Source organism: Haplochromis burtoni, unplaced genomic scaffold (genome assembly GCF_018398535.1).
Source record: "Haplochromis burtoni strain Fernald_Lab_line unplaced genomic scaffold, NCSU_Asbu1 Contig_137, whole genome shotgun sequence".
Classification (NCBI taxonomy): Eukaryota; Metazoa; Chordata; class Actinopteri; order Cichliformes; family Cichlidae; genus Haplochromis; species Haplochromis burtoni.
Genome location: NW_024582498.1, coordinates 1,281,359 through 1,302,911, shown reverse-complemented (window position 1 = coordinate 1,302,911; position 21,553 = coordinate 1,281,359). Strand labels below are relative to the sequence as shown.

At 39.2% G+C, this 21,553-nt stretch overlaps 2 protein-coding genes across 4 annotated transcripts in view; both read right to left on the bottom strand.

Annotated features, from left to right (window-relative positions):
- Nucleotides 1-245: 245 nt before the first annotated feature.
- On the bottom strand, nucleotides 246-6,014 carry ak1 (adenylate kinase 1). 2 transcript variants are annotated; one of them, XM_005931162.2, is made up of 7 exons: nucleotides 5,910-6,014; nucleotides 2,658-2,692; nucleotides 2,004-2,039; nucleotides 1,734-1,897; nucleotides 1,425-1,541; nucleotides 1,144-1,335; nucleotides 246-1,043 (listed from the first exon to the last, which is right to left on the bottom strand). In XM_005931162.2, the coding sequence occupies exons 2-7, from the start codon at nucleotides 2,662-2,664 to the stop codon at nucleotides 978-980; spliced, it is 582 nt and encodes a 193-aa protein (XP_005931224.1). In that variant the 5' UTR covers nucleotides 2,665-2,692; nucleotides 5,910-6,014; the 3' UTR covers nucleotides 246-977. The 2 variants fall into 2 exon arrangements, with proteins under 2 accessions (XP_005931224.1, XP_005931223.1); XM_005931161.3 differs by lacking the exons at nucleotides 2,658-2,692; nucleotides 5,910-6,014 and adding an exon at nucleotides 2,141-2,265.
- gpsm1b (G protein signaling modulator 1b) overlaps nucleotides 2,658-21,553 on the bottom strand; it is a 30,171-nt gene continuing 11,275 nt past the window's right edge. For both annotated transcript variants that reach the window (XM_014336457.2, XM_014336456.2), the window contains exons 3-15: nucleotides 20,720-20,855; nucleotides 20,466-20,608; nucleotides 19,236-19,359; nucleotides 17,125-17,240; nucleotides 16,743-16,898; nucleotides 16,545-16,653; nucleotides 16,338-16,452; nucleotides 14,410-14,480; nucleotides 14,146-14,316; nucleotides 9,157-9,319; nucleotides 8,784-8,989; nucleotides 5,910-8,660; nucleotides 2,658-2,692 (exon numbers count right to left, since the gene is read on the bottom strand). In XM_014336457.2, the coding sequence (XP_014191943.1) occupies nucleotides 8,460-8,660; nucleotides 8,784-8,989; nucleotides 9,157-9,319; nucleotides 14,146-14,316; nucleotides 14,410-14,480; nucleotides 16,338-16,452; nucleotides 16,545-16,653; nucleotides 16,743-16,898; nucleotides 17,125-17,240; nucleotides 19,236-19,359; nucleotides 20,466-20,608; nucleotides 20,720-20,855 (1,711 nt within the window). In that variant the 3' untranslated portion in view covers nucleotides 2,658-2,692; nucleotides 5,910-8,459. The remainder of the gene's footprint in view (nucleotides 2,693-5,909; nucleotides 8,661-8,783; nucleotides 8,990-9,156; nucleotides 9,320-14,145; nucleotides 14,317-14,409; nucleotides 14,481-16,337; nucleotides 16,453-16,544; nucleotides 16,654-16,742; nucleotides 16,899-17,124; nucleotides 17,241-19,235; nucleotides 19,360-20,465; nucleotides 20,609-20,719; nucleotides 20,856-21,553) is intronic.

Below are 21,553 nucleotides of genomic sequence, written 5' to 3'. Positions count from 1 at the left end.
TATAACAGGAGAGGACTGGCTCACAGCTTTCTGCATCCTGTTGTGTCTACAAGCTTCAGCAACACCACCATTTCCCCTTTTGAACTCGTAAGCCTGGTCAAAGTCCCCTTTTTAGGTGCGCTTGTTGTTGTCCAGGATTCCTCACAATATGACTTTGTATGTTGTTTTATACACTGTAAAGAAGACAGTATGTTTTTTAAGTATTACTACAGACTGCAGGGCAATGGTAACACAATCACCAGTAATAACTCAAATTGTTTTTTATTATAGGCTATTTTAATCTTTCATTTTTACATATACCACATTATAGAAATACATGTAACATGTGTATATCTTAATGAAAAAATAGAAAAGAAATTGAACATTTTTGTGCTTTAAATGTAACGGTAAATAGATTACCAGAAATGACCGTGTGAAGTTCAAAGCGGTCAGCAACTGTAATTTAAAAGCTCCATCAACGAACATGAAAATGAAGTTCCACCAGTTTGTCCACAGTGATCTCTGCAGTTATTTAATGGCACAATGTATAAAGAAGTCATTAACTCTTGGTTCTAATACGGCAGCACTTAAGAGGGGAAAAAAGGGGGAGTGTAAAGTGCGTGTTTGACCAAGTGTAGGCCTTAAAGGTTAGAAGGTGGTTAATATTTCTTGTATACAGCACCTCTGAGTTGTAGACAGGCCTGCATCCATATCTGTAAATGTTAAGTATAGAATGGAAACAAGACTTATACGTTGTACATATAGAGATATTTTTTAAAGTTGCTTCACACAGAATCATTTCTGTGTAACTTTAAAACTTTAGGTTCTTATTGCTGGATTAGGATTAAAGTTAAGACATCTTTGAGACTGATGGCCAAATGAGTTGAAAGTGTATTGTTTCTCTTTTGTTTTGGCTTTTTTTGGGGGTTTTTTAGTTTGTTTTTTTGAAATTTGAAAATAAACAATCAGACACAGGCCCATCTAGTTATGCTGCTTTACTACAGAGCATCAATAGCCTTGGAGACTTGGCCGAAGACATCATCCACTGGCAGCTCTGAGTCAACCTGGGCAAAATAAGATGACAATGGATGCGTTAGAATATATGTTGACATTTCACATGAGATTCAAATGTTGTTTTTCCGCTGTCGCAGCAGTCGCACACACCTTCCTGACAATACCACGGCTCTCATAAAAGGCAATCACTGGCTCGGTTGCTTTGTAATACAGGTCCAGGCGCTTCTTGATGGTCTCCTCGTTGTCATCAGAGCGGCCGCTGGTCTCACCGCGTTTCAAAAGCCTCTTGGCCATAGTCTCTGCTTTTGCATCGACGTACAGCAGCAAGCAGGGTTTGCCGATCTGGGATCAAAGACAGTTTGTTCATTTAAGCTTCCGTCTTTCTTTCTTTTTTTTTAAATCATTGCTGCAAAGATGAATTAAGCCCATACCTTCTTCTCAAACTCCTCCCCCTGCTTCACCTCACGGGGATAGCCATCAATAAGGAAACCCTTGGAGACATCAGCCTTGGCAATCATGGCTTCCTTAATCATGTCTAAGACTGTGTCCTGCAGGTAGCCCCAAAACATTATGATCAATCTTCACTATGATATGGCACTGACAAAAAAAGCTGTCTTAGAAGAGCTGACACTTGTATTTTGTCTTTTCATTTAGTATTGGACAAAAAAACCAAGAAACCTTTTGTTTTCTTTTAAATTATGCATACTCGCAATTATTTCAGTTATAGTGCCCTCTCTTACCAAAGGTACCAGCTCTCCCTTCTGCATGATGGCCTGGAGATGCTTGCCCCTCTCAGAGCCAGAAGCCACCTCAGCACGGAGCAGATCCCCAGATGACAGGTGAGTGTAGCCGTACTTTGCCACTATCTTCTCACACTGGGTGCCCTTTCCAGAGCCAGGCCCACCTTTAAAAGAAGATTTAAAAAAAACAAAAACAGTCATGTGGCATGAAGGCAAATAAAAGCTAAATGTGCTACTGCTAAAGTGCTAAGAGCGGCTCAGGGTACTTACCCACAACAAAAATGATCTTGGCATCTTTGAGTTTGTCTGAAATGAGCAGGCACAGACAAAGTTATACATGCGTGAATCGGGAGGTTTTTCTTGACAGCAAAAGTTCATATCACAAGGAAAACGTTTTTGTAACAAACCGTCTGGATAGTCGGATGTGGAGGAAAGACGCGCACATGATGAAGAAGAAAACACGTCCATTTTTAACTGCTGCAACAGGCTGTTTAGACTGAGCTTGTTTATGTCTAGCTTAGTGCTATTGCTTAAGTAGTGTTGGCATGGCAACTGTTGTTACCCCTTGTTTTGTTGCCAAGTGTTCTCAGGCACTTATAACAAAGTCTGAATTGCAAATCTAACCAATAAGGCCATTTCCATTTGTTCTTAATCATATTCTGCGATCGTGTCTGGGTTTTTCATTAAATGCAATATCACGACAAAGAATCCGAGCGCAATATTTTTAAAATGTACATATTAAAACCTTCCCTGTGTTCTCCAAACTGTCCAAAAGAGGGCAGTAGAGTCCATGGAAACGCAACCGTCTGTCTGCTTTCCTTTACTCCATTAGATTAATAATAAACACGCAAATGAACACGTTCCACCTCATTATCATCAATAAAGAGACATTTATAATAATACTTGAACAGGTGTATTAATTACCTGCCATTGTGTTACGTCTGAGTGTTTTCGGTCAACTAAAAGAGAGAAAAGGACACAGAAAAGTGAATATATTCACAGAAGATACATACAGCAAGCAAGGTCGAGCAAGGCATAGATTTATAGGTAGCCCTTTAATGTATAAATCAATAACTTTGGATTATGTATGCATGATCACCTTAATTACTGTGCCAGATTTAGGCTATAATCACCATAACAGGGTCATTTTCACCTCTACATATTCTTTAAGCAATACAGGACAGTTTTGTGTGCTCAAAAGATCAAATTGCTCTATTTAAAATAGTTTTTTTGTTTAATTTAATTTAATTTTAGAATAATTCCCAGCATAAAATTGAAAATAATTTTGATATTTCAGTATTTATAATTAAAAGTTTAACAGAATTCATATGAAATCTTTAAGAAATTGACACAAAAGCAGAGAAAATTTTGGAGTAGATATCATAACAATTTTATATTTTACACAATATTCCAACTTTTGGGGGGAAATTGGTTTTAGTAAAGCTGGCAATATTACTATTCCTGGTAAAGTCACAACAGTTTGTTTGTGTGTGTGTGTTTTGTATAGTATAATGTAGGAAAAGCCAGTTTTCTGGTGTGTCATTGAGAGTACAGTGTACTGAGCACGACTGAGCAGACACAACAGCACGCAGCATACTGTTAATGGCAACCCTGCTTTTCTTTCCTATAGTGTAAAAGCTGGTATGAGCATATTTTGATTCACAAAACCTTTGGCGTAATAAAATACCTTTTAGTGTTGTATTAATAGACCTGGGCATATCTAAAAAAGACAATAGCCAGTTTGTTTCCTGTTTACACGTCCGTTTTAGCTGACTCAAAGACAGAAGTCTGAAGAATGAGGAAGAAGGCTGGGTTGCTGGCATAAATAGGCACGTTCAAGTAGCTGCATGTCCGCCTGAACATACAGTTGAAAAACAAAATACTTTAAAGCAGTGCCAGTCAAAAATATGCCCACACACTCTGTCAAAGTTGTCATGTATTGTTTCCTAAATTAAATGGATTTCTCTCACACAGCTGCTGTGCACTGAGGTGAGTTTTTGCACTACTTGTGTGCCTTTGGAGTTATGCATACAGCACTTTTTAGCTATTGTGCTTGTTACTATGTTACACACATGAAACAAATTGGCTAGCTGTAGTCTTAAAGTAACCTAAGAAGCTGCTTGTATGTCAAATTAAATGTGTGTCAAAAGGCAAGAGAGTACTTCTCAGGTTACTTGGTGCCTCCAAGTGCCTTGGCATTGGCACTAAAAAGGAAAGGACACACTGTACACCAGAAAAAAAAACATTATATGGTGACAAATATCTTCATAGGTGCAGTGTTGGACATTTTGAGTGTAATCGTGGACCGTGTATTTAAATGAACAACTAAAAAACAGTATTTTAGGATTTATTATTTAATAGGAGTTAAATATTCCTCAAGGATCTCCAGGAACTGTTTTACTGTGGCAAGATTTTATTAGAATGCATTAAAAGAACCACACCTCGAGGAGTAGCATTAAATTAATTGAAACAAACCTGACCTGGTGACATTGCAGCAGTTTGCATTTTATCTAGCCCTTGCAATTCAAATAGTACAGTTTGCATAGTGCCAGGTTGCAAAATACGCTTGCAGAACAGTGCGATATGAGTCATTTTATGGCTAAACTGCCGGACAGAAAAAGTAAGATATACATTAAAGTATACTTAATCTGAAGGAAACTTGTACATTCCTAAACCTAGTGTGTGCTTCTTGGTTTGCATTAAAAGTTTGTCAGCTTGTTCTCTGATTCTCACTTGTACTACGCCTCAGTGCTCCCTGCCGTTGCTTCTCAGGTGTCCAGTTGTATGTCAGCAGCCATTAACCCTGTGGTCTGGGTAAATGTCACTCGGAGGCTGACATCTGAGTCAGCACAGAACCTGTTTTGGGAGTCTCGGTGTGGCCTATTATGGTGCCACCTTCTGTGTCCTGACAGGTCATATGTGTACTAACTCCTGATTGCACAACTCCTAGGTGTGGGCATGGCATTTAACACTGTCTGCAATTATGGAAGGGAAACTACATACTACATTTCCTCGGGAGAGTCTTAACAGAGACTTGGTGTCTAAATTGTCCCTTATATAATCCTGCAATATGAAAATTCAATTCAGTCCAATCAAGTGCTGAAATTATTTAGAGAACCTGATATAGTAGTGGTGTTCTATTCATATATGCAGTTTTGGATTTTTTAATTCTATCTTTACAGATCCTACAATCACCATTACATCCATCCTAAGGAAGATGGGACAGTCCATCTTGCCTGCACCACCCTCATGTCTAATTACCGTTTTTAAACATGCGGCCCTGCTAAAAAAAGACTCAAGCCGATGTGCAGCTGTTAAAGGTTATCTGTCAAGCATTCCTAAAAAGCCCATGGAGATGAAGCTCTGACTGACCGCCCCTGAAAGCAAAACACAGAAAGCGATGATCTAACAGTACATTCTCCCTGTAAATCGTTTGGTTACCAGGGTGCTCTGCGGTTTTAATTGAGAGCGCTGTCCCTTTAAGGGAAATCAGGGGACCCTTTGACGTCAGTGCGGTGGGAGATATTCCGTGTTGTTTGTGAAAGGATGGAGCATGAGACATTCAATTGTTTGCTGTGGGTGTTATTAATGTGTCTGTGCTCCAAATTGCACGTAAAAACAGGAATCAATAGCACTCAGCCCTCATCAGCTGCTAATGATCCTCGCGGGCTCTGAAAGCTTTGCAGCGGACTTTAATGGCTACGCGGGGCTGCATGAAAATGCCCTTTTAAATAGCTGCAGGTTCAGGAGAATGTTGACACGGTATCAAAGTAGAAGAAACCAGAGAAGGAAAAGTCAAAGCAAAACAAGCAAATACAATCAGTGCTAATTATAGTTTTGGGGATAATTATGATGTAATGCCTTAAGTAACATCACTGTGAATGACAGACGAGCCCTGCATGCCTTTACACTGCAAAGAAATCCATGATTGGCTCCTTTGGCACATAAAGAAAAAAAAGAAATGTCAACCATTTTAAAGTGTGACTAAACGGTCCCATGACAGTTCCCATAAGAACCTCTGCCTCTGTCATTCCCACTCTCCATCCCGTCAAACAGCCCTGCCCACTTTGTCTCTCCGATATTCCTCTATTTGTCTCCCTCTCTGACAAACCCAGCCCTGTTCAGAGGCGTTTCCTGCCTGTTTTCCTCTATAGAGCCTTTGTCCTCTGTACTGACCTCTCTTTCGCGTTGTGGCTTTAGATCTCAGCGCAAGGGGCTGCTGTCCCTGGATCCCCGTGTGCGTGTGACTGCACAGTTCCTGCTGCACGCCAGCCCTCCCTCTCCGCTTCTATGCCTTTTTATAGCTCGCCTGAGCCTTCTCAAGTTTGCATTGCATTCTGGGTAGGAGGGAGGAAAGAAGGGATGATGGACAGGAGGAAGTGGGGAAAGCGGAGTGGCATGGTCTGACAGCTGCACATCAACACACCCCCTTAGTAAATTAAAATCTTGTGGTCAGTGTGTCTTTGCAAGTTTGGGGGATATCTGATGAGAAGAAGAGGACATGTGACATGCAAAAATGCTCAGTGTTTGAGGAAGTTTGATTAAGTGATATGTAACCATTAAAAAACACATAGATGCATTATAATGGTGCTTTTTAACCGAATATTGAATCTATAATTATTATACAATAGAATTGCAGTGCTTTGTAATTACACTATGCAGATTAAAACAGCTGTAATTACACCGCAGGTTTATCCGATGTGATGCAGGGAGTGGTGTAAATGCAAATAAGAAACTTTATGTTTGTTATATTTAATTCTTCACATTCCTACCCAGTCTTAGTTGAGCAACCATATTTGAGTGGGCCAACAGAGTCCGATTAGCTTTTTGTGAAATGTTCCACAAAAGATTACAGCTTGAGAAATCCAATCCATTCAAATGATTGCAAGGTTCATACAGCACAGAGGTGTACGTGTAAGCAAAGAGGAACTAATGCATGCAAGCTGTTTTTAAAAAAAACAAGTCCAAACTAAACATCTCAAACATTTTATTAAAAGCATGAGGGGACATATTCATGCCCTTAAAAGGAACATAAATACAAAATATCTTTATATATACAAATTATGGCAAAGACAAATCGAAGCGTACCGTGTAGTGTCTAAAAAAATGTTAATTCACAAAAAACATGAAGAGAATTTTTTTAATCTTAGCTCCCAATGTGTTGTTTATCAAAGAGAGATGGACCAAACATAAAGCACTGTGGTACATGATCCATCCTGATTCACAATTCAGTATGTTTAAGGTTCATGTAAGCACTGAGGTACTACTTTTGATTAAAAAAAATTAAAAATAAAGCAAGCCACTGGGTAAGGTCAAATATTTTCGGTGCCATGATGCAGTCACTTTGTACAATAAATATTTTCAAGCCTTTAGCGAAAAAACCAAAAAGAAAAGTTTGTAAGAAACAGGAAAGTGCACCAGGCCGTACCTGGATTTAATGGTGCAATTTAAAGTTTACCAAACAATATATCATGGTAACAATTAGGGTACAGGTTAGCATAACTTTGTTTGCAGAATTTGTGCAGAACAGAATGTAGGTATAATATAAACCTTCAAATATTCTAGAAGAGGGGAAGCCTGTTTTCCCCGACAGACTGCACTCTTCATTTCACAGAGGTAATACTACATTTTGGCCACCGAGAGGCAACATATAGTAGCAACACAGAGTTAGCATTGCTCACCGTGTTAGAATTTTCAAAATATGACACACGTGTCTCATTTCTTATTTAATATATTTGCTTCTAAGTCTATTTAAGTAACAATAAAGGCAGTAAGTAGCAGTAGTCCATTATCAGAATTTTTCGAACACGAAGGGCAGCAGATAGCACCACTTTAAAAGCCAAGCAGAAACATAAACTGGAGATTGAATATCACACCATCGTACTTTTGAGCCTGTGAAATGTTGCAGATTTTGTTTTGTTTTTTTGCTCAGTAACATTAGCACAGCATGTGAGATGCACTTTTTAAAGGCATAGATTCGCATAAATTGCATTTTCGTGGGAAACCAGACTTAAATCAGTGTTTTAATTTAACCAAATATAATCGCTTCGTGTGGATCGCTTCGAGTGCAGTTACCAATAATGGAGAAGTTCAAATTGACCAAAGCATTTTTTGTCATAACACTGGGGGATAGGGTTTGTAATACTGTAAATAACAGCACATTTCTATGAGCAGTGGGGACCACGAAAATCGAATGATAAAAGCAGCATTGAGCACTTCAGATATATCTGTCTCAAATTTTCATTATCAGGTATGTTTTTAAGATTCTAAGATTCTCTAATGTCAACACTGTTTCTATAAATAAGTCTTTGTGACTTCCACTGTAGCTATCTATATTAAATGTCCATATTATACAATGTGCTTCTAGAAGAAACACATCTGACACCCGTGAATACAATCTTGAGTCAGATTTTTTTTTTTTAATGCTGATTAAGGCATTAGATTAAATATATATTTAATATTTGTAATCATGTCACCCCCACACTTTCATTTTCCTCTTCTCTGCATCACTGAGGTTAAATTCTGCCTGTTTGCCATTATATTTACACACATTTAACATAATACACTGAGCAACATTTAACAGGGCAACATCTATTGCACATTGAATTTGTCTTGTTATTAAAAAGCTTGTTAGTTCACCCTTTAGTACTGTCCTTAAATGTTGGCTCATCCTTTCCTTTTTTCCTGCTTCCATTTTCTTTGACATGAAGCTTTATTCACCAAATCCTAGCTGGAAAATCCGCTAGCTGGCTCGGGACTTGGGGACGGAGGGCTTTCCTGGTCATCTGTGGGCAGCTGGACGCGCTGCTCGTCCATACGCTTGGCCTGCACCCTCTGGATCAGACTGAAGAAGTCTTCATCAGGCACCGTAGGGGCATGGGGGCCCGCTTCTGGTGGGGAGCACCGTTGATCGTCAATTCTAGATGACTAGAACCAGAAAGAGCGCATACAGATTATTTAATATAGGATTCACATTTGCTAAAGAGGCAACCTACATAAACAATACAACAACCACATTTCAAATTTATGTGTGTACTAATGTGTCATTACCTGGCACTTAATAAGCATGTTGAAGAAGTCATCACTGGGCTCTTGATGATCTCCCTCTCCCACCAGGTGACCCAGGTTGTTATGAGTAATCCTCAGGCCCGGGAGGTTACCAACATTAACACGTTGGTCATCAAGACGTCGACTCTGAGAGCTGGCAATCAAATCAAACAGCTCCTCTGTCTGGGGGGAAGTGGTAATTGCAGGATCTAAAGAAAAAGGGGGGCGGAGATATCCCAGTGAGTGCAAATGATCTGGTAGATCCCAAATCTTTGCAGGGATGAGCTTTCAGCAAGAACAGAGATGCCATAAAGAAAGCAGTTAATCCTAAAATAGGACACAAAAGACATAAAAGGCATATGCTGTTGTCACAAACCTATCATCTCACTCAGGGATGACATGGAGGTTGCGGCGCCTTCTCTGTTGTCTCCATTCTGTGGCTCATCGAGGTGGCAGCGCTGGTCATCCATGCGGCTGCTCTGGAATTTGCTGAGGAGGTCAAAGAAGCAGTCTTCATCAGAGGGGTCACGGCCCAGCTTCTGCAACGAAAACAACAAATCTCTCACTTTAAGCACAAAGAGCGTCTGTCTTATCTGCCGAGTGCCTGTTTTCTCATTTTCTTATTTTTTGCTGCTCTGTCTGAAAAGATGCTTCCTGAAAGTGAGGCAACTAAAGTATTTCAAGCGCACTTGATTATGATGAACTGCTCGTACATTAAAAAACCATTATGTGCAGGTGACTTAATTAAGCTCAATGCCATTAGGAGTTGCATAATGAGGATTTTCAAGATAGCCAGCTCACGGAGGTGAAAAATAATCTGATTAACTCACAAGGGATGGCACTTCTGAAGAGACTACCTTGACCTACATACGGAATGTGATACAAGCACATAAAATGAGTATAAGCTGCAGCAAGTCATATGGCCCAATGACCATCAACTAGTAAAATCAGATGGAAATCTTTTAAAAAAATGTAGCAGCTGCCACAGAATTATTGAACTGTTAAACATCATTTTGTGTATCAGATCTAGTCAATGGGTCAGTCACATCGACTGAATGCCATTTTTGTGTTACACTGACTTCCCTGGAATCAGTCCTCCAGCAACAGCTTTCTGCTGTTTATTCTGAGATAACACCAAGAGGTTCTCTCGCTCATATCCTGCTGAATGATGCTTTTTTTCCCCTTTTAATTAAACACAGCCAGAGTCTTGATAATACACACAAGTTTGCAAGTGAAGTGGATAATTTATGTGTGAAACAAATACCCCGCGCTAGCAAAGCAGATGTGGAATTTATTATGTTTGAACAAGGCTGCTAAATATTGTGGCACTCGGGCTACAATATCATACCTCTGAAACAAAAGCTTATCTGCCAGACCGGATGGCAGCAGATGAAATGAGATGTTAACACCGTCTCAAATTAAAATTAAGCTGCTGATCCAGCGATCATCTGATGGAAAACTGCTAACAAACCAACTTTCACGCAATACATCACAAAGTGCTAGACTGAAAACAGAAACAACTTTCAGCTGCATATTTCACAAAATATTAAACTACAATCGTGCAAAAGGGTGGTGGGCTGCACTTCGAAATAAACATTTGTGCATAAATGATCACACTTGCTGCATTAACTCTCTAGACCCTCTAGAGCTAGGAAAATATGTGCTATATAATACTGTACATTTGTCAGAATAATTTTGAAAAACTTGTTACCAGCCAGTAATTTTGAATTTAATCTATTTAAGTTTATAAATTACAGCCTAATAGCAATTCTTTTTTTCTTTTTCAAAAGTTTGGCTTTTCATATCTCAACATTGAACAATCGACAACATTTGCTGCATTATATTTGTGACACAAAAGTGCCAGAGCAGGTTAACTTGGGTCAATGGCACTAAAATCAACACAAGCTGATGGGGTCTTCCTTATAAAAGTTTTCTGGTTGCATTCCTCTCCCACGCGCAGCAAATATAATAGACTTGTTCCAAACAATCTGTTTTGAACACCTTCAACACCGACTACTGAACAGAGCTCAAATCACTTTGCCTTACAGCAATATGTGAAGTAGGTCAGCAGACACCAGATTTCATGCATCTCTATTCTAAGAATCACGTGTTTTTCAACTTCTGCATTGAAAAAGTCAAACTGTTGTTTAAAATACACAAAAAGTTGTACTACAGATCATAAAGAAACGTATTTTTTCCCCAACTCTGCGGTATTTGCTCAGTGAAAACAGCAAAATATCTTTACATGCAGTGCAAGACAAACACACTAACTGCAAATAAAGGCACGCTTCGGTATCAAACGTGAAAAGAAAGTGAATACTCCCCGCTAAACCTTAGCGGGAAGCCGTTTTTCCAAGTTACAAAACAAAAAGTGAGACAACTTACCAGCAGCACTTCTTTGTCCTCTATCTACCCTTCTGTCTCATGTCTTTATGAGCTCTCTTTCTGTCTAGCGCTGTCCGCACGTCTGGCTCACACCTCCTTCTCCCCTACTTTCACCCACCCCTTTACATCACTCTCTGCTTTCCTGCTGCTCCTACTACCTACCTCTAATTTCCTTGCATTCTCCTCTTCCAGAGTTTTTTTAATCTCTACCAACCACTGCCGCCTCCTCTCTCTCTCTCCCCCTGTGTCTATCTTACTCTCTCTGTGCAGCTCTCCAGCAGGCCATTTTTGTCCTGTTCACTCACTGTGGGAAAACAACTCATTATGGAGAGCTGGGGGGGGGGTTGACCCTATGGGGAGAGTAGAGCTTCTCTGATCAAGGTCACATTATCAGCTAAGAGGGAGGGCTGGTATGGACAAAGGGGAGGAGGGGGAGGCAGCAGGGGTAGAAAGATGGGTGGAGGAGTAGAGTTATGAGTGAACTGCATGCGAGCACCCATTTCCATCAGAAGTCAACTACTCTCAGATGGCAATAAACACCAATATCTTCACTTACTTCTTACAAACTCACATGACTGGGCTCTATAAACACACACCCAATGTGACTTAAAGCAGTTTCCTCTCTGTCTCTATGTGGATGCTGTCGTTTGCTTCTCTGTATAGGCCAACTAATCAAGTAGGCCATATGGAAAGAACAAGAGAGAAAGGAACACGTGATGATGGTGAGAGAGGAAGAGAATAGACAGTAAAGATATGTGTGTGCTTGCAGAGAGAGACTGGGAGTACTGTCAGACCGGGACAGTGAATGATAAAAGGAAGTTCTTCCTAAAGTATAGATAGGTGACAAAATGAAAGAAGGACCTGAATCACTGACCCCCAAAGCGAGGGGGATCTGGTGACTTTGATATGCTTTGGTGGGCCTTTTGCTTGATGGTTTAGGTCTACTTCCCCCCTTAGAAGGAAGTGATTAACTTTTTCTATGATGAAATTTTTTAATCCTGATGGGAGAGGTTTCTTTCAGGGTTAACCTTCCCCTGTCTATAGAGTATGAAGAGGGAGGCCTTTGCCAGATTTCAACCAATGTAAGAAAAGCACTGCTTATTGAGTTCTGTGTCTTCTACATAACTTTTTCCCTGGTACATACAGCCTAAACTGCCTGTCAGTGCATTTATCTACTTTTTGCATGTTTCTGATTTTTAAAAACTAGAAGGACACAGACACTGCAGACATCCCCCACAGCGAGCACTCAGATCAAACATCATAATGATTTATTCATGAACAAAGCGTAACACCAATTAACATACACACCATGTACTTAAACCACAAAGGAGTAACACTAAACATCACTGAAATCCCAATTAGACCCAACACTCTCTCATATTCTACACTGCTGGTGTGCATTGCATTCACCTAGGGCCCCTTTCTCAGGAGTTTTTCTACTGATATGGCATTGCAAACCATCTGCTGGTTACTTAACAGGGAGGGAGTAAAGTTTGTCAGTCCTCAGTGGCCCATTAACAACCCGAGCCTCCAAGCATGGAGCTTGGCATGCCTGTTCACAAGCTACTGGTGAGGCTAAATTTGTGAAACAGTTTCCATTCAAGTGTCATTAAAACTTGGCCGGTACTTTTTGGGTAATCCCGACCCTATCAAGCAGGCGCAGTTGACACAAGCAACGAGTCGTCTGGTAATATTAAAAACTAAGCACGATGCAGCTTTTTCAACCGACTCGAGAGCTAAAGTTAGCTTATCTGCCTAGATACACTCGCTATGGCAAAATCAAATGTCAAACTGCATGCTGCAGATGTAGCATGGAAAAAAAAGCAGAAACACGAAATGCTTAGCAACCGAAGCAGAGGACTTTATCCCCTATGGTTTCATCAAAAATCAGCCATCCATTAACTTGTAGCAAAAACAAAGAAAAGTCGTAACATCTGCAGCTCACAGATACACAAATGGTCTTAAACGGTCTTAATGCTAGATTTGAAAATAGGTATGACTCAAGATCACCCACATTTACTTCTGTACTTCTATTTCTACTTCGCTGTGATAAACTGTTATTCCCAAAGCCCTGTAATTTTCACTCTTTTTTTTCCCGCATGTCACATTACTAATAACAACAATTAGCAGTGCCACAGAAACAAGGCATGATTAGGTGCTGTGGTGAGTCAGACAGAACAGCTGTGGGGGGGAAAACATATCCATTAAGAATCTAGTTTATATTATTAACAGAGAAGTCACTTTTACACTGCAGAAGACATCGTTTACCAAAGTTATTTGAAATTAATGTATTTTCTCCCTCATTTTTCGCTTTAAAGCAGAAGCTACAATGAACAGAAAAGATAAGAAAGCGAAGTTAAGTGAAACATTCACCATCTCACAGTCATCTCGCGCTTTCTACAAAATTATCTCCACCTTTACTCAAATGCACTGTAAGAGATTGCACTGAGGCTCAGGTGTATCTTAGAAATATGAAGCTGGTGAAATGAACGCTCATCAGTCCGTGTACAGTAAATGAGTGTCTGTGTTATACTGTAACAGAAATATCTACATTTTCTTGTTATTTCAAATGAGTCCATAAACAAAAATGTCTACTATGTTTATAAAGCTTTTGTGTACAGTTTAAACAAACTGTTATTCAAATGCTGGTAAAATCCTATAAGAAAAATCCTTGACATTTTAGGCTTCTTGAAACTGTAAAGCTTGAAATTAAATTTTAAGTTTTTTGTTTGCTGTTATCAGCAAAAAAAAAAAAGGGGGGGGGGGTTAAAAACAAAAAGAGACACAGGAACACACCTATACTTTAAGAATTTTCACATTGTATTCCATGAAATGGAGCTGGAATAACTACCGTTTAATTTTTGATACTTGTTGAAGATCAGGTTACGAGTGCAGTGACGAGGCAATAAGGATAAGGATATGATGTGAGGTCGGGAGTCAATAAGTATTTAATAAAAACAGCAACATTGAGGCCACTTACTGGCACTGGAGGTGGAACTTGCACAGTGATGTCATCAGTGTCCACGGGTGAGTCAAACCACAGCCTTTCCTCTGATGACTGGCTGTCAGAACAGCCTTTTCTTTTGCTAGGCTGCGACAGGTGACTCTTAGATCTCCTCGGTATACTTTCCAAGTCTTGGTTCTCACCATTCTGCATGAACAGAGCATGCTGTTAGAGGTGGATCACAATGTAGGCACATTTTCCTACAGTTGTTTAGAGACATGTTCAAATAATGGAAATCACCTTATCTGAAGAGTATTTCCACAGTTCTACACTGTCCATGCTGTTTCTCTTGGTGAATTTGGGTCTTGCTCCTACAGGACAAAAAAAAAAACCCAAATATTTAATATTGCAATTTTGGGTTTTGATCACTTAGACAGTCTTGAATCCCATTTATGAGCCGATTTAAGCTTGCAAGCTGCCCTTTGTTTATCTTTTATTTTCGCAGTAGGCTGTAATCTCGGCTGTGGTCCCATGATGTTCGGTGTGGATATGAGGCTTAGGCCGACCACTAGGCAAGCAAAGTGAATACCGGTAAGAGTCTGTTTGCCAGCTCTGCTCCAGAGGGAAATGTAGGACATGGGTGTGAATTTCTGCCTGGAGGATAGTTTATGAAAGCAAATATCACAGAGAAGCCAGGCAAACTGTTCAGATATTACAGTTTCTACTCACTCTATTATACAAGGCTCTGATGTCTATGTGAGCTGGTGGACCATTTGAGGGGACTCAATAAAACATTGTTGTTACTCGAGGCCTGATATGGCTTACGGACAACCCATCCTCCTGGACCACAGAGTGAAACAAGTATCTTTATCCTACCTCATAAATATGCACACACCACTTGTTTTCTGTCACATTTAGCCTCAGTGCAGATTTAACACACCGTCCCACGTGGAGTTTGTTTTGCATTTATAATTTTGTGCACACATAAAACATTGTAGTTAGCTTGCTCAGGCCCACACATACCACACAGAACTTGTGCAGTATGTGTGGGCCTAATCGGATGAGAAAAGCATTTAACTGCACATTTACTAACTACTTCAACAAAGTTCAGAATGATTCTTGTTTTTACAAGATTGTTTTTGATTATATATGTAGTGCTTAACCATGACCTGTCATAATAACAACAAAACAGAAATATTTTAGAAATCTGTAAAAAAAAAAAAAAAAAAATTAAATACAAATTTACTGAAGTGTATTTATGTGTATTTAAGTAACAAGTAACCAAATAATTTCATCACTAACATTTTCTGTTTAAGAATGCAAGTTAAACAGGTGTGATTTGGCATCTTAAGCAAATATTTTTTCCAGCTTTTTTGTAAAAATTTGTGGATAATAGTAATAATAATAATAACAACAATGATGATGATGGTTATTATTACATTTTACCATTAAAAACATAATTTTGATTACACAGTCTGCACATGCTAGCAGATTAACCACTAAAGAAACATAAAAATGTATTAATTTAATGCAGATGTGTGTATATATGTATATGTATGTATATGTCTTAGTGATAATAAGCACTTTCCACTGCTGTTCCATTTATTGTTTATGCATGCATATGTGTAAGAAGCCTTTCCTCTCAGCCTTGGTTTGCCTTTTTTCTGTCAGCTGAAGAAATAGACATTGCAAACCACATGAGGACGTTCACATTACATATCAGCGATAAGCAGTTTAATTTGGGGAGAAGCGATAGAGTAAATGCAGGAGAAAGGTCCTGTGTTCTGGATTGGTGCATTTATCTGTGAGAGAAGTTAGTATATGCACATACTTTGAAAAGAAGAAGCACCGTCTTCACACAATTGAGCAAAACAAGGAAGTTAATACTGAGCATAAACAACAGCATGCTAACAAGCTACATGATACAGTTTGTGCTCTGACATATTCCAGACACACACTTAGTTGCAAGGGATCATCTCTGTGGGACCTTTGCTTGAAAGTACCTGACCAAACCAATCAACAATTATATTTTTTAATATTTCTGAGCTATTTCTGTTTTGGGATCTTGTATTCATGTTACCATAGCAGGTTGTTTTTCATGTTTTATCTACTGTGACGATAATTTCCCAACTTTCGACATCAATAAAGTATATCCTAAACACAAAGTCCAGCATGACAACATTACCGTTCATGTAAAAAAAGCAAAAAAATAATAATTTCAGTGCTACCTTGCATCTCAAACTCTGAACTTGAGGGTGAAAGGTCGCTCTCAGTGACCCCCAGGGCCTCCATCAGCTGATCCACGTTCATCCTGGCTGTCAGTTCACCATTTCTATCTCCAATCTGCGGATGAAATCAGGGGCAAAGAGACAAAAAAAAATTACATAAAATGCAAGCGGCCTTTTTATATTGTTGCGCTTGTAAAGCTTTCTCACTTCTTTAGAGATTTCCAGGTGCTTTCTGGCATAGTAAAGCGCTTGTTTGTGGTTCCCTAAAGACACATATGCATTTCCCAGACTCCAACATGCACGGCCCTCTCCAACCCTATGAAAAAGTGAACGCACAACATTAAAAAAAAAACCTGTTCCTGTGGTCATTTGTTTGGTTTTCTTTCAATTGTTTTTAAACAATACCTATCTGTTAGCTCCTGCGCTATGTACAGGTGCTTGAGGTGATAGTCTATGGCCCTCTCATACTGCTGTAAAAGAGTGTAAGTGTTGCCCAGGCTGTAACACGCTTGAGCCTCCATCACCTGATCCCTCAGCTGCCTGGACAGTTGCAGAGTTTTCCTATAGGAAGGAAAATAATGGGATAAATAAGGGTTGGGAAAAAATGAAGAAAATAGAGGCTAACAAAGGAATGCGAGAAACAGGGTACATGAATAAGAATGATGATTAAACAGCTACATAGCTATTTCACTACATGTACTTAAGCATTCATCAGATATTCTAAGTGGTTAAAATTGTTTCATTTCTCCTTCAATCCACTAGATGTCAGACTGCACTCTTTCCTCACCTGTAGTACTCTGTGGCTGTGTTGAACTGTCCCAGGAATATCAGGGCATTGCCTAGGTTACTGTAAGCTCGCCGTTCAGCTGCTTTGTCCCCGAATTCTTTGGCAATGGATAATCGCTGTAAATGATGACAGCAACAAGTTCACAAATCAAGACTTTCAATTTCAATTGTTAACTTTAATGACAACAAGTTAAATCCTCCTTTCACTTTGCTTTACTTAGGTGCATTTGTTTTACTTGGTGCTCAGGCAGAGAGATTTTTCACAAGTTCATATTGGAAGCTCTGTAGGAAACCTTATTTCATAAGCAGAGGTGATGCTGCAGCAGCGGTGCATCAAATCAGCTCCTCTGATTCTCTCCATAGGAAACCTCTCCTCTGCAGCATACTGATAGATTTGTAACAGGGAAGGAAGGGGAGAAATCAGTTTCCCACTTGAGGAAAAACTTGGTTTTCAATAGAAAAATGGAGGGTGGAAGCCTGAAGCCATGCTTCCCGCTGATTCACCAAGAAACCAATTTTGTCCTTTTTCTGTATGAGTAGCCATCAATCTCTGCAAACTGTCCGCTAGGGCAGCTTTAGATGGATACCAAAGCACTGAAACACACACTTTTACACCACATTTACCTTGGTAAGACCAGCAAAAACATCTCTCAGGAACACCATCTGCTTCACTGACTGAAATTAAATGAACTGTACTCTACTCTGACTGAACTTAGAAGCTAAACGCTCAAGTCATGCAAATGTTTCTGATCTTATCTCAACACCAAAGCAAATTCGGTGCGGGCCACCTGTTTACTTCTCAGGTGCATTTAACAGATAAAGGAGGCTAAAATAAAGAAAATGTAGTTTCACTCAGTGCTGCAGTTCAAACATCCAGGATGTCAAGGCCACAACAGTAAGGACACAGGCCACCAAAACCACACCAGACAAGGCAAAACATATGTAAAACATTAGGTTCATCTTTTACATGATGTTGTGAAACAAATTTGGAAAATGAAAGAGCTTCATTCAAATCTTTGGGGTTTTTTGGGGGGGGTTTTTTGGGGTTTTTTTTTTCATTTTATTTCTGTCTGAAAATACTGCAAAAATACTGCAAAACAAGCAATATTTTTCAAAAGCAAAGGGAAACAAGAAAAGAACAACTTTATCTCTGCAAAAAGGGCACATAATATAAACAAACGTATATGCAACTACGCTTTATTCCTTTTAGAATTATTATTTATCCATTTACAGTACTGTGCAAAAGTTTTAGGCAGGTGTGAAAAAATGCTATAAACAAAGAATGCTTTCAGAAATATAAATAATTGTTTATTGGCCCCAAATGTACTTTGCAGCAGGACAACAACCCCAAACACACAGCCAAAGTCATTAAAAACTATCTTCAGCGTAAAGAACAAGAAGTACTGGAAGTGATGATATGGCTCCCACAGCGCCCTGACCTCAACATCATCGAGTGTGTCTGGGATTACATGATTAAGATCTATGGTTAGTTCTCCAAGATGTTTGGAATAACCTACCAGCCGAGATCTTTCAAAAACTGTGTGCAAGTGTACCTACAAGAATTGATGCTGTTTTGAAGGCAAAGTGTGGCCACACCGAGTATTGATTTGATTTAGATTTCTCTTTTGTTCAGTCACTTCATTTTGTTGATTGATGAAAAGAAATGATTAACACTTCCATTTTTGAAAGCATTCTTTGTTTACAGCATTTGGGTTTTGCACAGCACTGTATTCCATTCCACTTTGTAGGTCAAGTATGGAACTACGAGTGAGCAGCACATTATCTAAAAAGAAATGGGATTTATAAATTCTTTGACTTGGTGTAATAACGCGATTCTTGTAAACATTTTTATTGAAATATGTTTTATTGAGTTTCCTTACTTAATTTACAATCTATTAATACACCTATGAACTTCAACATCATTCACCCAAACATGATATGTATGTATCACACATGTATTATATGATGGGAGGCCACGGCTGCTGAACAGCTGCACAGTGAATGGTCCAAGCTGGAAAACTGCTCATATGAAATCATTATGGCTGATACCTCCCACCTCTGCATTACAGCAGTGCGATCTTGAAACTTGTGGATGAAATGTGGATTTCTTACCTGACGGTGGAACTTTATAGCCTCCACAAAGTTACCCAGCAGGTAGTGGGTGTTGCCCAAGTTCCCGTAGGCCCTCCCCTGAGCAGCTCGGTCGCCAAGCTCTTTGACCAAACACAGGTTCATCCTACACATCCAGGCACACACATTTAGTTGTTATTGGTTGTTGAACTTTTTTTTTGCATTCCCATTTTTATGCGTAATCAACAGAATTGAGTCTACTATGCGAGGTATGACATGAGACAACAGCTAATTAATTGATGTTGATATAAAGCAATTACTACATTCATTATAGCTAGAAAGAAACCAAAAAAGTGAAATATTAATTCTTTTTTTTTTTTCAAATGGGCTCTTTAAGTTACCCAGGAAGATGAGCTATGTTGCACACACTTCTATCTGTAAAATAGTGTTTTTTCAGTGTACCCTTTTTCTTATGTATTGGCCATATTTTCAGAAACACCAAATTGGCACTAACTGCATTTGGTTTCTTTTTAATGTCATTTACAGCCTGCCCGTGAACATTTCAGCCCATAATTTATAAAGAAATAAGATGATGTGTTGCAATATAATCAGTGTGTTGTACTTCTTGTGTTGAAAGACAACACTTCCTTTATCAAAGTTCAACTGAAGACTTTATGCTGTAAAACCTGCATTACAATAAGTTTAGGCCAGTTTAGCCCCAATTCAACCCTCTCAACATGTGGAGGAGAAACCGGGTCAAGGACCTCATCATGTTTACCTAATTGGCACACATTATTTAACTTATTTGCTCTTATCTTGGCATATTATTGACAAAAATCTTGGTAAAATAACAGCAGGAGAGTAGAAATTAAAATATTTGATAGTATGGTGAAAATAAAATGAAACCTTCATTATCACAGTGGTGGTACCAAGACTGTATTAAAACAGATTTAAAAAATCTTTTCAAAGTCGCCCTCACCCCAGTCATAAAGACGGTAGCACAGTGAGGGCTGTGACGGTTGCTTTTAATCATCAGGGACTCAAAAGTAAATTCAGTGTTACACACATGTACACTGTTATTCTGTTTAAAATGAGTAAGCAGCCAAACCAACTCTCGGCCACTACTTGACAAAAAAGGGAATTGACAATATTCAAAAATCATCAATAGTACCACAAAACGCAGCAACATTCGTATGTCAGAGCTACTGACTACTGTGACTCTGGTAGCTGTTCTATACATTCATTTGCTCTACAGGCATAAAACATACTTACTCGTAAAATCCAGTAGCCCTTTGCAGTGTGTCTCTGACATCAGGAGGCAGGTCCCCTGGTTCTTGGGTGCAGCCCCATAACTGCTGTTTGCCCTTTGCGTGAAACACGTTCCCCATGTTATACAGTGCTCTGGCCTCTCCAACCTTCAGGACAGTGAAGAAACACAGGCTGCCACTATCTTTTTCCGAGAAGATTTTCATATTTCTGTTTGTGTTGGTTTGTTTGGATATCCAAATATATGTACATAATGTTACCTTATCGCCCTGCTCTTGAGAAATGTCCAGGTGTCTTTGGCAGCAGACAGCGGCCTCATCGAAACGCCCTAATACTTTTAAAGTGTTACCGAGGTTGCCGCTGGCCTTTCCTTCTCCAATTCGGTCTCCTATTGTTCTGTGGAGGAAAGACATCTTTGGCGATTAGTGGCAGAGTTAAAGACCAAGTTATTGCTCGGAGATCTTGCACCATTAGAATCAAAATCACTGCTTTTTTGAGACCCCACTAGTTAAACATTTAGATCAATCAGTGATCTACACAGCTCTTATTTTAAAAATAAATAAATAAAATAAAAAATACACAATAAGCTTGGTGTACCACAAACTAAATATCACTGCAATTAATATCTACAACAGACCGTATCTGATTACTGTCATCTGGTGAAGAAAACAAAGTGAATCAAGGAAATCAAATGTCACTTTAAGGTTGTGGTTTTGGTCACTGTTTCTGTTTTCCAAGACTGTTTTTTCTGGACCTAAAATGACCATCCACATCAAGGAATTTATAAGATATTCAGTCATATTGCTGCTATATTACATTTATTCAACAACGGGCTATTGAACATAACTGATTTCCTTTATTTGTTATACATGTAAAGTTATACACAACCCTAGAGAGTCACTGACAATGCATTATAAAGCATAACAAGCACTAAATAAAGCACCATGTCCACTAATTACTTTAGGCTTAATCATGCATCGCTGAATCGGAACTTGTCAACACGATTAGTTCCTCTCTGGTTGCTATGGCCTACTTTCTCTTCATGCTGGAAGTGAGAAATAATTTCCCCATTGTGTCGTTCTCCTTTTTTCACT